General features: G+C 37.5%; 2 protein-coding genes across 7 annotated transcripts in view; one reads left to right on the forward strand and one right to left on the reverse strand.

The window, feature by feature from the left end:
• The window catches only part of RAB3GAP2 (RAB3 GTPase activating non-catalytic protein subunit 2), a 71,615-nt gene extending 55,853 nt beyond the window's left edge, over nucleotides 1-15,762 (forward strand). For all 6 annotated transcript variants that reach the window (XM_048843223.2, XM_048843224.2, XM_048843226.2 and 3 more), the window contains 13 exons: nucleotides 40-200; nucleotides 970-1,186; nucleotides 1,556-1,729; nucleotides 1,860-1,966; nucleotides 3,327-3,393; nucleotides 4,459-4,529; nucleotides 7,986-8,021; nucleotides 8,715-8,789; nucleotides 9,103-9,321; nucleotides 10,632-10,721; nucleotides 10,826-11,044; nucleotides 12,318-12,476; nucleotides 13,852-15,762. In XM_048843223.2, the coding sequence (XP_048699180.2) occupies nucleotides 40-200; nucleotides 970-1,186; nucleotides 1,556-1,729; nucleotides 1,860-1,966; nucleotides 3,327-3,393; nucleotides 4,459-4,529; nucleotides 7,986-8,021; nucleotides 8,715-8,789; nucleotides 9,103-9,321; nucleotides 10,632-10,721; nucleotides 10,826-11,044; nucleotides 12,318-12,476; nucleotides 13,852-13,998 (1,742 nt within the window). In that variant the 3' untranslated portion in view covers nucleotides 13,999-15,762. The remainder of the gene's footprint in view (nucleotides 1-39; nucleotides 201-969; nucleotides 1,187-1,555; nucleotides 1,730-1,859; nucleotides 1,967-3,326; nucleotides 3,394-4,458; nucleotides 4,530-7,985; nucleotides 8,022-8,714; nucleotides 8,790-9,102; nucleotides 9,322-10,631; nucleotides 10,722-10,825; nucleotides 11,045-12,317; nucleotides 12,477-13,851) is intronic.
• Nucleotides 15,763-16,100: 338 nt separating this feature from the next.
• Nucleotides 16,101-18,114, reverse strand: part of IARS2 (isoleucyl-tRNA synthetase 2, mitochondrial) — a 52,523-nt gene continuing 50,509 nt past the window's right edge. Inside the window, exons 22-23 of the mRNA XM_048843228.2 lie at nucleotides 16,835-16,979; nucleotides 16,101-16,521 (exon numbers count right to left, since the gene is read on the reverse strand). Coding sequence (XP_048699185.1) covers nucleotides 16,379-16,521; nucleotides 16,835-16,979 — 288 coding nt within the window. The 3' untranslated portion in view covers nucleotides 16,101-16,378. The remainder of the gene's footprint in view (nucleotides 16,522-16,834; nucleotides 16,980-18,114) is intronic.

Below are 18,114 nucleotides of genomic sequence, written 5' to 3' on the forward strand. Positions count from 1 at the left end.
TGATTTTTTTTTTTTTTCCTCCACCCTTTGTTTCTACAGTTGCGATCGATGAGTCATGGGATTCTCAATCAGTTTCCCCCTGGTGGCAGCAAATGCGCACAGCTTGTATTCAGTCTGAAAATAATGGAGCCGCCTTATTATCTGCACACGTTGGGCATTCCGTAACTGCACAGATCACTGACAGTATGGCAGAGAAAAAAGTAAGTAAATCTGAGACTTCTCCCTCTCTACAGCAATAATTGTATCAGATTCATGCAAAGCTTTTGCCCTTATGAGGGAAGGAACATCTTGCCATTCACTCAGTAACACTCAGAAACCAGCGCAAAACACACAGTTTTCTGGGATAGGATTCAAAGGAATAGAAACCTGGAAACTTGTGTTTGGCCTTGCAGATTAATCTGCCCAGGTGTAAGGCATTGCAAGCCATTATGATATACAATTCAATCTGGAGATACCTACAGTATGTTTTACAGTGTGAATTATAGGGTGTCTCTTGACATTGAATGAGTGGAAGTTTTACAGGACCAAAAGAGACACTTAGAGGGACACCAGCAGGAGGCCTAGTCGATTTCAAAAACTAAACTTTTAAGTTGTTTTGGATACTCAGCCTGCCTAACTGCCAATTTCTGACCGTGTGAATATTCTTAAGTTGACTAATTAAAAAAAAAAAGTTCCTGATTATCTAAATCCCCTTCCATAATAATGTTCTGATTTTTTTAAGTGTTAAAAGCTCTTGTTTGTAGGTGTAAGAGGGCATCTGGTCTACAGGTTGATGTTTGGCCAGAGACAGACTGAGGTTTTTGGAATGTGTGGTGTTGCACTTTTATGTGGATACTTTTACATGCATACATGTATTTGAGATTGTAAGACCTGTGTGTGAATTTAAATATTGATTAACTTTTGTATAACTGTTCATTCTCCATCTACAGCTGATCTGCAAAAAAGCTCACAAATAACCTGCTTTGTTAGTTTTCCCAAACTGTTGTAGGTGCTGACACAGATTCCTGGGAAGCACTTTCCCTAGATACTGAATATTGGAAACTTCTACTGAAACAATTAGAAGATTGTCTGATACTTCAGACACTATTGCACAGTAAAGTGAGAAACAGGACAACCAGAGTATCATCTCTTCAGGCTGAGCCACTCTGCAGACTCTCTGTAAAGAAGTTGCTTGAAGGAGGGAAAGGTATACTCTCGTGCAAAGCAGATTTGATTAACTTTCTCACCCAACTCAGGGCCAGATTCTATCACTCTTACTCCAGTGAATGGCACCTTATTTTGGGAGTAGTCCCACTGAGGATATGTTAATTATATGTAATTTTTACTATTTTAAAATAATTTTTCATTTCTTTTTCTGGAGACTGCATTGTAGGCTTCTAACCAGTTACTTGATTGAGATTTTCTAATTGACATAAAAATTATACAATTAATGATTTCTGTTAACTGACAGATGAGTCTCTTCCCTTGTCATCTGTGTTTCAGATCCAAGTTTACTACTTCTAAAATGTCACTGGCAAACTTTGACTGTGCCTTATACTTTCCTTTTGCATCTTAGGAGGCATTGCTGACAGTGTAGCAAAATGGATTTTCAAACAGGACTTCAGTCCCATGATACTGAAGTTGGCACAACGGAAAAAAGAGACGGAACGTACGGAGGAACCTGTAGAAATTGACAGGAATGTTTCCCTTGAGAAACCAGGAGCAGAGATGGGCATGGAAACAATCCTAGGTAAAAATACAAAATAACCCTTTCCAACTTAAATTTCTTCCCAGGGGACTGAGTTGGCTGAATTGTTTTTAATTAGTAGAAATTGTGACTAGGATGAAAAAGTTGTCTAATTTCTTCAATTATGTTTTAGAGTTGCTGCATTTAGCATATCAGCAGTTTCCTTGTAGTCTTGAATTGGATATACTACACACACATTGTTGTTGGGAATATGTAGTGCAATGGAATAAAGATCCAGAGGTAATGTAATCTAAATTTTTTGGTATATTTATACTTGTGTATAATTTACTAATTGAAGCTAACCTTTTTTTCAAAGGAAATTAATCAGAATTAGACTGTGATAAATGGAGAGCACAAATTTAAGTAATGAGGAAAAGAAAGTCTTAGATTCTAGGAGTATGGGATACCATCTACCAAGACAGGAAGACCTGTTCATGCCAGACAGGAAGACACTGCCAGTCTTATTGGGAAAAGGGGGAAGTTCTTCAGCTTTCATATTTCTGATTTTGAAATATGCACACCTCACAAATACACAATGCTGATCTAGTTAGGGTTATTTTATTGCTCTGTCAAGTATCAGGGGGTAGCCATGTTAGTCTGTATCCACAAAAACAACAAGGAGTCTGGTGGCACTGTTTTTACTGCACTGTAAACATTATTTTTACTGCACTGTCTTTCTCTGAGTGGACTGAGTGGATTTGTAGGCTCTAAAGTTTTACATTTTCAAATGCAGTTATTTTTGTATATAATTCTACATTTGTAAATTCAACTTTAATGATAGAGATTTCACTAAAGTACTTGTATTAGGTGAATTGAAAAATACTATTTTTTTATATTTTACAATGCAAATATTTGTAATAGAAATAAATATAAAGTGCACTGTACACTTTGTATTCTGTGTTGTAATTGAAAGCAATATATTTGAAAATGTGGAAATCATCCACAAATATTTAAATAAATGGTATTCTATTATTGTTTAACAGTGGGATTAATCGCGATTAATTTTTTTTAATCGCTTGACAGCCCTACTTGTAACTGCTCCCTTAAATTCTGATCCTGGGAGGGTGCTGAACATCCAGAGTTCGTAACTGAGGTCAGCATCTCTCAGACTCAGTAAATCTGTGCTGTCGGGCACCTCACTGCATAGTAAAGGTTTATCTTATTCTGCATTTTTTTAAAGATGGACTCTAAAACAGACTTATTTTTGGTAGACATTGGTTTAGTTTTTTAAATCAAAAATAAAATTGTGTTTGCAAGATAAACCGCCAACAGTCAAGGGAGGTGTTTTTCTGCAAGAAATGTGTCATCAGCATATAAACTAAAACTCTGGAAAATTACATCAGAATCGCAGTGTTCAGTGGTGATTAGCTTAGGTGGCACTGATATGTATGTGCATTTGCTTGATGGTAAGAGAGGAAATTAAAATAACAGGTCTTGTAATAAAAGAAATCCTAAAATATTTTTTAACTGGAAAATGAGTTTCTTGAAAACCATCTGCATTAACATCTTTTTAAGAATTCACAATTTGTTTTTGAAACTGCCATTGAATAATGGAATAATGTGTTTTGGTTTTTTTATTCTTCTTCCCCCTTTATATAAGGAAGCACGTTTTCTCATTAGATCTATAGATCACCTCAGATGCATTGTTAATGCTCACATACAGCATGGTAAGTACAGAACTATTGTTAAAGAACATCCTGATAAAATTTCAGGAGAGCAAAATAAATCAGTGTACATAGAGATTCATTTAAATCTGTACAGTTTGTTGTGCTGGCCAAGCATCTCTGCCTAAATCGGGAACTCTGATGCTGACATTCAAGCTCCCCCAGTTTTCCAATCTTCCACAAAGATTGAGGTGTGTAGATACGGCTAAACCATGTAAAAAAAAAAAAAAAAAAACCCAAAGTCCTTCCTTGTTATAACACGATTTGGTCACATCCACACATGCGTTTGCTAAATTGTTGAAAACTAGTTTAGTTGGAAGCATGGTCAAACACATTTCTGTAAAACTGGGCTAACTTTTTTAATCTTTATGGGGGTTAGTTCTGGTCCAACTCCATTCATCACTCAGGGCCTGTTCTTCAAAATTGCCTGTTTACACTGTGCATCATAGAGCATAGTCCTGTTCTAGGCCTCTTCACTGCTTTCAAGCACAATACAGTATATGACTAAAGCACTAGTGATGATCTATTATATGTGTTCAGTCCCAGACTCGCTACATATGTCTAATAGTTCCTTTAATCATAGTGCACAATGATATTCTTAATGGATTAGCCATAGATGTAATTACTCTCTCTGGACACCAAAGCCATCCTGTACTTCTGAAATTGAACCTGGGATCTTGTGCTTGTTGCTTTATAATTCGGCTGACTTGACATCTGCCTCCCTCTGCAATCTCCTTCTCTCCTAATTCCCCACTACTAAAGGAACGCTGGGCCCATGTACTTCTGAGTTTTGAACTATTTGTGCTTTGGTGTCGGATGCTGTCTTAAGGGAATGCAAATCCCATGAGATCACTGCATGACTATATAGTAAAGTCTGACTTATCCTTTTGTTGGAGACAGATTAATCTATGTCCCAAAGTACTGTTTCATCTGTGTTGTACTGTACCATTAATTTTTAAATCAGTCCTCTCTCTCTTCTTCTGCAATAACTTTCATTGTATGGGTTTACATTAAACCTGTTTTGATGCACCATTCAGATGAAGCTTATATTTCTGTAATTGTTTTTAGGTATTGCGCTAATGATGTGGAATACATTTATAGTAAAACGGCTCTCTGCTGCTACATACCTAATGGACAAGGTAAACGTGCTATTGTGGCTATTAGTTTTAAGTTCATTTCTTACTGATTAATTTTTTATTCACAGAGATATTAAGCTATCAAATATTTAAAACGTTGCTTTTCATGTTTTTGGAGCATCTTTGATTGTAGAGCTAAACTATGCTGCTTGGGTGGTTTCATTATATTGGGTAAGTCTTGTTGTTTTTGAAAAGCATATATTGGGAAATGCTTATTTTTGAAAAATTATCACATCTGTGTGTTCTTTTGGAATGACCAGGTATTGGAAAGATCTTTTTGTAAGTTTTAATAAGCAGCTGAAGTTGGCAGATATTTCCACACATCAATAATGAGCATACACTTAAATTTTTCTTCTCACCTGACACTAGCATAAAACTATACTGAACGGGTGAATTCCAAAAAGTTCTCCTTTGCAAAAAAAAAAAAAAAAAAAAAAAAGTAAGACTTAAAAATCTTTACCAATGATTTTATTTTAAGGAATGTGAGCTTTCCATTCCTGTATTATCTATCCTATACATTTTATTGACCTGGTAACCAATAAATTAGCTTAATAGATAACCCAAGAACTACATTTTTTCCTATGCATTGCTGTAACTGCACTTGATCATTTTTACCATGAAACCTTTATTAAGATCATGCAGAAGTTGCTTTTTGGCTTGTGTACCGTATTCCTTCTAGGCTTTGGGGTATTAAAGATGCAAAAACATGTCCTGGATGGTGCTGAACACTTTCAACTCCCCTGGCTTGCTGAATCAGTCTTGTATTACAGGACCTGTTTGCCATCTGTTCTGCCAGGCTATGTCCTTTCTAAATATGTCTGTTTGTGAGCTTTCATACATTTAGTACTGAATTAACTGGCTTGCTTAGGGAGGAAAGGGGGTGATTCCAAATTGTGTTTAAGAGCTATCAAATAATTGCTCTATTTAAACTGAAGGAATTTACCTCAAGTGTATCAATTTGCAAGTTGTATAGGAGAGCTAATTGATCGCTAGCATACTAGTACAGAGAAGTCCAGGTATTTGTAATACAGTTTTTAGGGCAAAAGAGGGGAGTACCACAGTAATATGCTGGTGATGACTTTAGAGATGCTGGGGTATCATCATTTCTGTCCCCTCTTCCTTTTTTTTTCCTTTTCATTTTTTCCTATTCTCCTTTCTGTGGCTTATCTTTTTTGTACTATTTATTCATTTTCCATGTACTCTTCTGCAGCTAGACTCATGGCTGCAGAAGAATTCAGTTAGTCTCATCTCCTAAGCAAAAGTTCTTTACCTAATGGTACTGCTTGCATTTTTACAGCCCCCTGCTTCTGTAGTACCTTGGTGCAGTAACATCTAAATAAGTACGGTTAAAAATTTTCTGCCTTATTTATTCAGTCTTTTCACATACTTTCTTACCTAACACTTTGAACACATCCATGTTCAATATCTGTTAAAAGTGAGCTACCTTTACTTTATGTATTTAAATGTGTTTGAAAGCTCCAGTTCAGGGCTCCTTAGAAGCTTGTATGCATATTACAATATACCAACAAAAGGATAAATATCTGTAATAACTTATCCAGCCTTACCACAGCTCTCAAAATATAAACTGCCCCAAATAGTGTTTGATATATTAGCAGTTATTCAGTTCCCAAAGTGACTATGAAAAGTCCTCCAACTTACAGACTTCGGGTATAGCATGGTGGATACTCTTAATTCAAGTTGCTATATGAATTCTGGGGCCATATATCTTCCTTCAGTTGTTGATTAGGGTACCACAGCACAGTCTAATCACAACAGAGTTTGGGTCAGTGAGATCTTTATACCGTGGGAATGAGTAACTTCCATCTACATGTGTTTTTCATCATCTGCAGAAGATTCATTGAGCTGTGGAAATTGGAGCTTAGCAGCACTATCGTAACTTTCCCAAACAGGCAATAGAGATCTGACTCTTGCTCAGAATTCAGGCAGACAGGAAAGCGTGTGATGATTTACACTGTATAATTTCCTTATTGTGGCTTCCCTATCTCAATTGCTATTCTGCAGTATCCATTTTTCCTTGCTGCTTTTTCATATTTGTCATGTATTTCATCTTCATTCTGATTTCATTCTTGATACTATTGCCCCAATCCTGCACCACTGAGGTCTTTGGGAGTCTGAGTTGCTGTCAGTGGGCTTTGGTTCAGGTTTTATGTGCCTTTTAGTCCTCTCACATCAGTTTTACACCAACATAACTCCATTTGTTTCAGTGGAAATTTTTCCTTCGATCACCCTGATGTAAACTAGATCAGAATCAGACCAGGTGTGATCGAACAGCTAGAAATGATGAGCATAGAGAACTTTCAACTTAACATTTCACATTTTTTTTCAAAACTGAACATACTCCACATGTAACAGGAAAGTATGATTGTCAATTTTGAAACACAAATTCAGTGCAAATTAAAGAGACTGAGAGGCAGACTTTGCCATTAATTGCTAAGAGTGTTATTTTTTTCTCTGCCTTAATAGTCAAATGATTGAAAAGCCAGTGAAGTGGTTGTAGTGCTTCAGAGATTTATGAAGGATTGCTCTGAGAATTTCCTTACCTATATTTAGCATTCTTTGTATGTGATAACTGGGTGAATATTAAGTAAAAAGTCAAATGAAGATTACCCTCTTTTAAAGATGCACCCTGTGAAAAATCAGTTGAAATTTGAATTGGATCCCAAGAGGGTAGCTCTATCTTGCAATAACACAGATTTTCTCCTAACTGAGGGTAGCCTGTTTAACATCCTATTCCAAGAGTCAAGCCTTTATCTGGGACAGATGGTCTTGTCTTCTTTTCACCTTGTATCTCATCAACCTCCAGTCTTGAAAGTCACCAGCTTGCATAATTCATTCATCATTTAATGCTTTGAAATACTAATTATAAAATTACTGCACTAGTAGTGAAATAAATAACACTGGCAAAGATGGAAAGTTAGAAAGGGTTATTGTCATGCCACAAGATTTTTGAATAGTGTTCACCATGGGTAAATGTTTCTAAGCTCTGTAGAAAAGTACATATACATGCTACTCAGATGAACAAAAATAACAGGCTTCTTAGGTGTGTTAATCATTCTGCAACTATTTTTTATTTCATAAGCAAGACTCTATAGAATGTTCAAACATCTTGAAAATGACTGTTGCACGTTCAGTCTGATTTTTCAGATGGCAGATAAATAAATCACCCAGATGAGACACTGTGTGGGAAAACTTCAGCCTGCAAGGAATGTTTTTGCCAAAAGCTTTGCCCATTGAAAGTATTCAGCATAGAAATTGCTTCTCAGCTCTTATTTTGTACTATAGCCTGTATCCAATCACAGTTCTTTTAAGATATACATTCAATATATTATATCTAGCTGTGTAGAAAATTTTTTTTTCTATTGTATAAGGAAAATAAGTTACTTTAACAAATAGACTGCTCATGTGTCAGACTTATGCTGAAAATTTGTTCTATAATAGGTTGGAAAAGCTCCGAAGGACAGATTATGCAGAAGGGCAAGTAATACTTTATTTGTCTAAAGATGACAATATTTGATTATTTTGTTTCAATGGTCATTGCATCTGTTTTTCGTGTTCTTAATGTGACCACGCATAAGGAGATCTGGGTGGGAAAGATTAAAATAAAAAATATTGATTAATTGTAGCCAGTCTTAAATTTCCACTTTGACAAATTGAAGTTGAAAGGTGTAGACAAATCTAGTAAAAATGTTACGGAAAGTGAATTTGAGACCAAAGCTTGCCTCACGTTCTGTCCACATAAAATTTTATCAACTCCTGGAAGAGTTAATTGAAACTATGTTCAGGCGATAGTGGGTTTGTTGTTTCTGATAAAATTCTTTGAGGAATATAGTTACTTAATAGAACAGTGTAGTAAGTGGATAGAATAAGCAACTTTTTTATAGTCAAGACTTTTCCAGATGTTGCAAAGCTTTATTGAAATTCTCAAATTCTACTTTTGTCTGTTATATCCAAATCTTTTGTTACAACTATTTGGCCTTAAACATAATGAGATAAAGGAACTGAAGTTAGTGCTAGTGCCTTTTGTGTATTCTCTAGCAAAGCCTGCCCTCTCAGAAACGTAAACAGCGCTGCTAAAGAGCCTCCTTTTTGTCAGTTGCAACTAAAATGTTTACTTGGATGCATTTTAAAAATCACATTGCAGAAATTCACTCTATCTTTATTTACTAGGATGTAGGTATGGGTGATACTGCAATGACATCTTTTCTTGGCTCATGTTCAGATCTTCTTCAAACCTTAATGGAGGTAAAAATATTCTTTTGATTGGAAAATACGGAAGAACATGCGTGGTTTTAGTAGTAAGTTTTTGCCATGAAAATTGAAGGCAACATGAATAATATAGCTACAATTACTTTAATGACTTCATTTAACCAAAGTCTGTAAATTATTTTCTAGTGAACATGGAACATTTCTATTCTTTAAAATATTTTGGCAGGAGAAATTGTGGCTTGTAATATAACTCCTGTTTGTTTTTAACAGAGATTCCCATAATCTTTCTGAACAGTATCTTAAAATAATAATGGTTTTGAATGCTGATTGCTCTGCATTGCTGTACTAGGCTGATGTTAGTAGTGATGAAATGCAAGCTCCAGTATTGGACACAGAGGATGCCTGGCTGTCAGCTGAGGGACCAATCTCAATAGTAGAGCTAGCCCTGGAGCAGAAACACATCCACTACCCACTTGTCGACCACCAGTCGGTATTGTGCACTATATTATATGGAATCATGAGGTTTTCTCTGAAGAGTGTGAAACCTCTCTCACTATTTGATAGTAAGGTATGTCTTTTAAAGGTGTTAGGAGTACATGTTTTATAATATAATGCTGTCCTTGCTGCTGCTAGTTAACAAGCATGCATGGTTTATCAGTCATTTATAACTAGTTCTTTAAACACCATATGTAGATTGATGTCATGTCAAAGACAATTGGTGCACTCTGTTCAGCTAAGGATTGTTACCAGAACAGCAGTCCACAAACGTGGTAACATTTTCTTCTGAATAGGATGTCTTGAGAGTGGTTTAGAGGTGTCAAAATCAGCTCATTTTAGTCCATCCAGTAACTGTTGTTGCATGGTGAAAATACAGGATGCACTCTGATTAGGTCATACTTTTGTTAGTCTGAGAGCTGTCAGATCAGAGAAATTACAAAGAATAAATCTTATATTTCATTATCGTAATCTGTCAGTCTCTGTATCAATTATTCCTGATGCTTTATGCCACACTGCTTTCTCGGGAAAGAACAAATAGCTAGTAGTTTTGAGAGTAGGAACACACTACATTTTAAATATAGGAACTATTTATTTTAAGTAATCCGTTGTTGCTCCCAAAGTCCTAAAACTGATGTAAAGAAAATGCTATGTATTGAGCTGCTTTCCTCCCAGCTGAGGTGCAGACACTGAATAAATTTTAGAAATAAAGTGCTGATGTAGACTATTGTAAACCAATCCTACTGGAAAACAATTGGTTCTGTGAAGAAGTTCTGTGCAGATTTCTCCTTTAAAGATGTATTGAGATATTTTTATAAACAGAAAGTACCATTTTTTTGTTTGTATTTTGCTATTGATTCTTGTCTAGACGTATTAAAACAAAACCAAACCCCTCAAATACTTTACTTTTTTAAAAGACCCCATGGTTGGATGTATTTCACACTGAATGTCATAGTTGGCATGTCAGTCTAGAATGATAATCCTCAGGGTCTGAAAGGAATGCTAGTGGCTTAAAACAAAAGGTGATTCCTTTCCTTATGTAATGATAGCTCAATTTGGTTAGATAACTATAGCAGATTGAAAACCCTCTGCTATTGAAATTAGTAGCCTAACTTTTAAGTTTGAATGCCCGGTGAAGTAATTAAAAAAAACCTAGAAGCATTAGTAAAACATATGATTGCTTAAGCAAATGTGTTTCTTTTGTTTCATAGCCTTTCAGTAATTTTAAAATACTGCATTTCTCTTCGGGATTGGAAACTTAAGATGCAATAGCATTTAAATGGGGAAAAAGTATTATCCCTTCAAGTGCTTGATCAAAATGGATCTACTTTTCTCTATCTGCCTCACTTAAAGGAATATGGGGTTTTTCTGTTCTCAATTTAGGGCAAAAATGCATTTTTCAAAGACCTGACTTCCATTCAGCTGCTGCCCAGTGGGGATATGGATCCGAATGTGTTATCCATACGCCAACAAGTGAGTTTAAATCCTTTACACGGCCACAAGAAAACTATAGACCTTTAAAGGAGTTTCAGGTAAAATTAAACTGCTGCTAACCGATTTTGATGTTTGCTTTCAAGTTCTTAATGAAAGCTGTGAGTGCAGTGGTACAAGTACAGTGCTCAGCACAAAAGGCTGGAGGTCTCCCAGAAGAGGCACCACTTTCTTCTGAAAAAGACAAGGACTGGCCAGCTTTAGCTCTGGATTTGGCTCAGCACCTTCAGCTCAGTGAGGATGTGATTAGAAGGCATTATGTGTGTGAACTGTATAATTACGGAATGGATCATCTCGGAGAAGAGGTAATGATTAAAAAGTGCCTTGGGCAGCTTGAGTATAGCTGAAATCACGAGGCACAGCTAAATTACTCAGATCTGTAACTGATTCATATTCTCCCTATATTTTACAAACAATTTTGACTTGGATTGTGCTCCCCCAGCAACAGAGAACATACCACATTCTAACACTTGATTCTGGTGCACACAGTTATCTGCATCAAATAAATAAATAAACATGGCTGTCTCGAAGGAAAAAATAGGACCAATTATTTGGGGAGAGTGGGGGGAAGAATTCACACCTTTCAATGATGGGATTCTACCACCACTGCAGAACAAAACTAAGCAGGTACAGTCATTGTGTCCAATTGAGCTAAGCACTGATGTCTGGGATAAGAATTCACTTTTATTTGTCAGTACGGTTAAGAAACAATGTGGGGATTCAAAGTGCTCTCCTTTCATTTTGAGCAGCTCCTTAACCCAAACTCTAGCATTTAACTTCAGTGTCAAACTTACTTAGACAAGTTGTCATAGAAGAATAGTTTGAAAATTCATTACTGTGCAGGTACATGAAATCTTTGTGCTGTGTTCAGAATAGAGATATTTGCTGGTTTTGGTTCCGATATTTTGAGAGGTATTGGAACTTCTATTTAATGCTTCTTAAATAGTTGGTGCAGCATGTTAAAACAAAAATGCAGCCTTTGAACTATCCATGTCTAGAATTCTCAAACTGCATAGTGCTTAGTTTCTGCCTTCATTAGAGGGAAGTAACAAATCTGCAAAGAGGTGATATTGAAAAAGTAAATTATTTTAGAGAGCTTGAAAAATAAGCAAAATTCAAGTGTCTGTAGTAATATGCCTGTGTGCAAATCACTATAGTTTTCATCGGATGACTTTAGGGTAATGTGCAGGCTTGAGACAGAAAAAAGGCTTTCAGTTCTCTTAGTCTGTCATCTTAGCAGGAGACAGTTTTTCAGACAGAGGGGATGTGAACTTGCGTTTCAGGAATCTTAAGGTATAAGCTTGAGCCTTGAGACTCACTGCCATGTGGTCATTATAAGAATTCCATTCTTCGTGCAGGACTTGGCCAAAACTGGATTTGTTCCACAGTTTTCAGTAAGTCACTAACAAGAACCCATGCCATTGGCTGATAAATCAGTTTCAAATTTCTTGATTTGTTGGGTCATTTGTCCTTGTATTAATTGAAGGTTAGGGCTGAAGCAAGATAGATTTCCACATGGGTAATCTGTAGTCTTGCACATTTTTACTATGAGTTTTGTTGGTATATTCCTGTTCTCAGGCCATTCTTCAAGTGCATGACAAAGAAGTGCTTGCATCACAGCTACTTGTGCTCACAGGCCAGAGACTGGCCTACGCTTTACTACACACACAGACAAAAGAAGGCATGGAGCTGCTGGCCAGACTTCCCCCAACACTATGTACCTGGCTTAAAGCTATGGTAAGTTCAGCCTCAATGAGAAAATAAATTTATAGAAAGCTTCCTCTTGACCAAAGACACTTATTACTTTAAAATTTAACATTTTTAGAAATGCTCTAGTGTAAAGGATGAGTCCAAGCCTACCTGACTTCAGTTCTGGTTAATAGGAACAATACAGTCCAGCATGATCAACTTACTCCATTATACATTTTCTAAAAAGCCACACAATTTCAGTATTACAAGTTGCGTGTACTCAAGTCAATTCAGAGGATAGAGCTAATACCTTGGTTGGTTTAAAATATTGCAGAAATGCCTCTCTTCACGGCTAGACTTCATTGGGAATAGTTTTACCAGCACTTAAAGGGGAGGAAATTGCATGCTCTTGAGGACAAGATGTGTAGGAGCCAAGAATGTTTGTTTCCAAAAGATTAAATAATTTAATCTTCACTTTAATGGCTGTGCCCCTGCCTCCCCTGGGAAACTCTTATATTTTAAACAATGGGACTGCTTTACTTTGTAATTAGTGGCAATATGCTCAACAGCTTGTAGCTGATCTTTCCTTAGCCCAGGGGAAAGACTAACTTGTGCTAAATCTGTGAAACAATTCAAGAAGTTGTAGAATGAAGCTTCTTTCAGAGGAAACAAATTTAGTTTTTTGCTGTGCACTATAGTGAGTGTCATGGTTCTCTCGAGTGATGCCAGAATTGATCCAAGAAGCATTCATAAAAAGTGTAGCATTATGTTGTATGTAAGACTCATGTCCTCCTGAATAGTCTTCTATGTATGAGTGTTTCTGTAAGTTTAAAGACTATACTGAGGGTAAAGTTTATCCTCGTGGAAGTCAGGATCCTGTACAGAACTCTTCAACTTTGATTCTGCTCAAAGGAATCTGACCATAGCAAAGGAGTTCTCTGAAGTCTGCTGATTCCCTGAATATAGAGTTCAAAGGAGTGTAATGATACAAGAATAGCTTTGTTGACTTCAACCTAGTACTAGGCTTACTTAACTCTGCTATGATCTAGAGTGGGGATCAGCAGCCTCTGGCAGGCCAGGCAGATTTGTTTACTGGCTGTGTCCGCAGCTCTCACTGGCCATGGTCCGCCACTCCAGGCCAATGGGGGCTGCGGGAAGCAGCGGCCAGCACATCCCTTGGCCTGTGCCAGGTGGAACTGCTATCAGCTGAACCTGCAGATGCAGCAGGTAAACAAACTAGCCTGGCCCGCCAGGGGCCTTACCCTGGTGGGCCACGAGTCAAAAGTTAATGATCCCTGATCTAGAGATAAGATCAGGAACACAATTACAAGCAAACTTCATTGTAGCAAAAGGAATATCATGGTGTCTTGTAGCCTTTCCTTCCTACCACTGCTCTTAACGCTTTTTAAAAATCCTTTTGCAGGACCCCCACGATCTTCAAAATCTCGAAGTGCCCATTGCAACAACAGCGAAACTAGTAAACAAAGTAATAGAGCACTTACCGGAAAACCATGGGCAATATAGCCTTGCCTTGAATCTGATAGAGGCTGTAGAAGCAATCTCTTCATGACAATTTACGTACTAGCTTTAAACACGTCTGCTGTAAGAGGAGGTAGGGCATGATTTTACACACTGAGGCTAACCTTTGTGAAGGGAAACATTCATGGGGCTTACATACTAGGAGCTAGTAATCTTTGTACATTTGTCAATAACTCAAGTGCTCCACTATTTATTTCTAACTCAAGCACTTGTGCTCTAGCTTAGATAGATGGTTATATCTAACAGCAGTTTTATTCCACTTATTTACAAATTATATTCTTACCCTAACATGTGAGATTCTATATTTCATACTCTGAAAAACCATTAAATGTATTTTGCAAATATGCTTGGTTATTGGACAACAGTCAGTTCCATAAATCTGTTTCATGTAAGGAAAAATTTCAGGCTATCATGTTTTTCTGAAATAAAAATGGTCTCTTTTTACTTCCATAAAAGAGAGTTACATTCTGAAGGGCCCCTAGTGGTAGTACTTCAGAGGAGCAGCTCACTTCCTGTAACCGCAGTATAACAATGAGTGGAGTAGATAAAATTAGAAAGAGGAATCCACCCATCAAAGTTCAACTATTGGGGAAGAATACTCTTAAGACCATCAAAGTAGAAACAAACATCACTTAAGGCCTCACCCAAACAAGAGTGGAGTGTAAATTTCCTACTGCAGCTGTTATGGAAATCCTGATGAAGTTAGGACTGCAGGATCAAGCTCCTGGTCTTAATACTTCAGTTCCTTAAATGAGTTATTTAGAACACTCTCTCTCTGGTGAGTAGAACTACACCATGGGATAATGCACCCTCTGGGGTGTGATTTCTAAAGCTCACTAATGTGTTTAACAGAATGCTATTTTAATGTATAAGTGTGCTAGGGAACTTCTAGTGTGCACCAGCAGGGTCTACACAGACCAATTAAAGTATAAGATGTTAGCATGCTTTATTGCCCACTGTGTTGAAGATCTGTAATACAGAATAGCTGAGTTTTACAAAACCTTGTGTGTTCTTCATAGTACAGTGCCACAGGATATCTGTATTATGTAGCCAGAATCCCTAAGTTTTGGGTGGTATTTTTCAAGCCATCAGAAGCAGACCACCATTCTTAACTTCCAGCAGCTGAGTATCCCTGTTGTACTCTGATATACGTGTTTTCTATGAACATCAGGACTGGAAGAGTGATTCTCATAAATTCCTGGCTTGAGCCTGTATCAGTTATTATGGAAAAAACATGGCATTCTAAAGAATGTAGCTAAAATTCATTTACACGTATTGTTGTATGAGATTATGGTTACAATGAAAGGCATTGTGCTAGTGAAAGCAAATAATGGCCAGTACCTGCCAACTTTATAGACTGATTCAATATTATGTTTCATAACATTGACAAGTTAAATACTGGTAAGAGACACATAGCTGTCTGAGATGTTCTAGGTTAAGACTGTAGGACAGTTTCCTCTAAGGCTACTCTAGGCCTTACTATATGATGCCTTGTCTAGAGACAGCATTTTAACCCTCTGAAGAAATTAATGGATGTTTGAGAACCTACAATCTGTCATGAAACCTGCTCTAGCTAACCCATTTTGAGTTGTTTCTTGTTTACATTAAATCCCTTCACACTCCCAGAGCAGCATGAAGGAACTTAGTGTAATTGAGAATCAAGGCCTAAGAGGTTGTGAAACACTTTACCCCAAACCTGTAATGTACTGTAAGTAATAAGATTATGTATATACTGCTATTTTGTGTCACTTGCTGTGGATTTGTGTAAATTAAATAAACTTGGGATTTGATTCTAGTTTTTTCCTTCTGTAGGCATGCAGACCTGAATTATGATGTATAGTTAAATGTTTTTCCTTACCAGTTACTCCAGCATACAGAAATGGTTTAGCTGAACTATGCAACTTCACAAAGTCAGTTTACACCACTAAAGTAATTTAGACTGCACTATCTGTAGCTACTAATATAATTTAGCGCTAGGCAATACCCTGCCATTTTAGTAGTTGATCCCTTCTTTACAATAGCCAGCAAGAGAAGTTGCATCTGGTTTGAGAAAGGACTCTACTTACCTTAGACCACGTTAAATTTTGGGACCCACCTGTAGTACTAGTCTGTGTTCAAGGAACAGGACACTGCTTTGAAGAACAGCTTTTATTAAGCGTAAAGTTGATATAAACAGGCATTTTTAAAGGTTTTTCCACTATTGTAGTTCTGCTCAGATTAAGGCATAAAATGCATTGGCCATGAACTGCTACAGCTTTCTTCAGCATATACTGAGTTTTCTTTAACTCTGCAGTTACTTTCCTAGCTCAGGGGTTCCATTTGGTTAATGAAACATTGAGTTTATCGTCTTTTATATTTATATATTTTATAGTCTAAGTGGAAATATCTACAAAATAATTGTCCAGCTCACTTCATTTTCCAGCAATGACTTCTGTGCAGCGTGGGCATAGTGAGAGTGGAGAATCAGCAGTGTACTTCCTACAACGAAGGCATTTTGCTTTAGCAGCTGGTAGGACTATAACTTTATAAGATGACTCTTCATGAATATCACCACCTGTCAAAGAAAATTTTACTGTATAGAGTATAGTCAGCATTGAAAACCCAGCTAACACTGCAGCCTCCCTCTAACTGTATTTAGGGGGGTTAATTTTTCTATTCCTTTTTATAAAGGAAAGCTAAATTCCAAGAACCACCTTTGACCAATGTCCTAAATGCAAGTAAGAGACCAAGAAAAACTGTAGTACACAGAAAGGGGCTGATCCTGCTCAGCATCAGCTCTTGGTAATAGATTAAACTTATCTAAGAGAGAGCCATGTTTGCTGGATAGAAGCAGGCATTGATTAGTTCTGTTAGTCCCCTTTTCTTACCTTCTAAGTTAATCAGAAAGGTCCCTTTAATGATGTTTTCATCTGTGGCCATTTCTATAGGTAGTTCGGACAGTAAAGTTGTCTGTGAAGCCATCATGATTTCATTTAGCTGTGATACGCTGGAAGACTCCTCAGACTGCAGTGTCTGGAAAGAACAGTTTGCTTTCTGAACTTAAATAGCTTAAACTTTTGCAATAAATACACCTTACATGCAGCATGGGGTTTGCACACATTCTTATGGGTGTCTGCAAGCTGCCGATTCAAGTCCAGCCCTCATGCTGGCAAAGGCTAAAGTTGTGCACTTGGCTGCCGGACATTTCAACAAATGTTGCTAGCAAGAGCTTTTGTCTGAGCCACATCTCCAGTTGCTGGAGTACGTCCTACTGCCAGCAGTATGACAACTATACTCTGACCTCGCAGCTCCTGCTGTCAGGGGCATAAAACAAGGTTACAGAATGATTGACAACACTGGAAAGATGTCTCACCCGTATAATTTCAAACTTCAGCATACACCTTCCTTAAATGCCTCAGGCCTTAGCACAAGTCAATCCCTTGCATTTTAAAGGATCAGAGTTTGACATGGTAGTAGTTTCTCTTAGGGACACATTCATTAGCAACTGGACTGAAACAACTACCAACTTATTTCCTGTAGGCTTGGCATTAACTTCAGTCATTTAGAGGACCTGGTTTGAACAGAGGACCAAGAAACCAAAGTGTCCAAATTCCCTTGTCTATTCCTTCTGTGTCAGTCCCACATCCAGTACTGAACTGCAACCCACTACAGAAACCTGCATCAAACCCTAATCATTTAAGATATCAGGAAGTCTGGACCCTGTCTCTGTTTTCAAAACAGAAAAAAGCCCTTTCACATTCTGACCCTGGCTCTGGAATCACGTGGATTAGCTAAGCGGAACATTGTCAGTGTTTGCAGCATTTTTCAGAAGATGACTGCTAAGGACTAGATCCAGGGATTTAGGCACCTAAGCCCAAAACTTAGATCAAAACTCCCAGTTGGCTGCCACCTAAGCTTGTCAGTAGCATGCACAAAGCTGCTTATGTTCTGATGCTGTGGAGCCATTTGGCACCTGAGTCCTAGAGAGATCCTCAACCTAGCTGTCCCCCGACCTAGTACCTGCAGGGCCCAATCCAGAAGGAACTCCGACGCTGCCTACCAGATCAGGCCCTGCACAAAACAGGAGGTCACCCTGTGCCAGGCAAGTGCTCTCACCACCAAGCTAGAGGGGAGCATGAGAGGGTCTCAATCTCTTCCACTTTGTGTG

This window comes from Caretta caretta, chromosome 3 (genome assembly GCF_965140235.1).
Source record: "Caretta caretta isolate rCarCar2 chromosome 3, rCarCar1.hap1, whole genome shotgun sequence".
Lineage (NCBI taxonomy): Eukaryota > Metazoa > Chordata > Testudines > Cheloniidae > Caretta > Caretta caretta.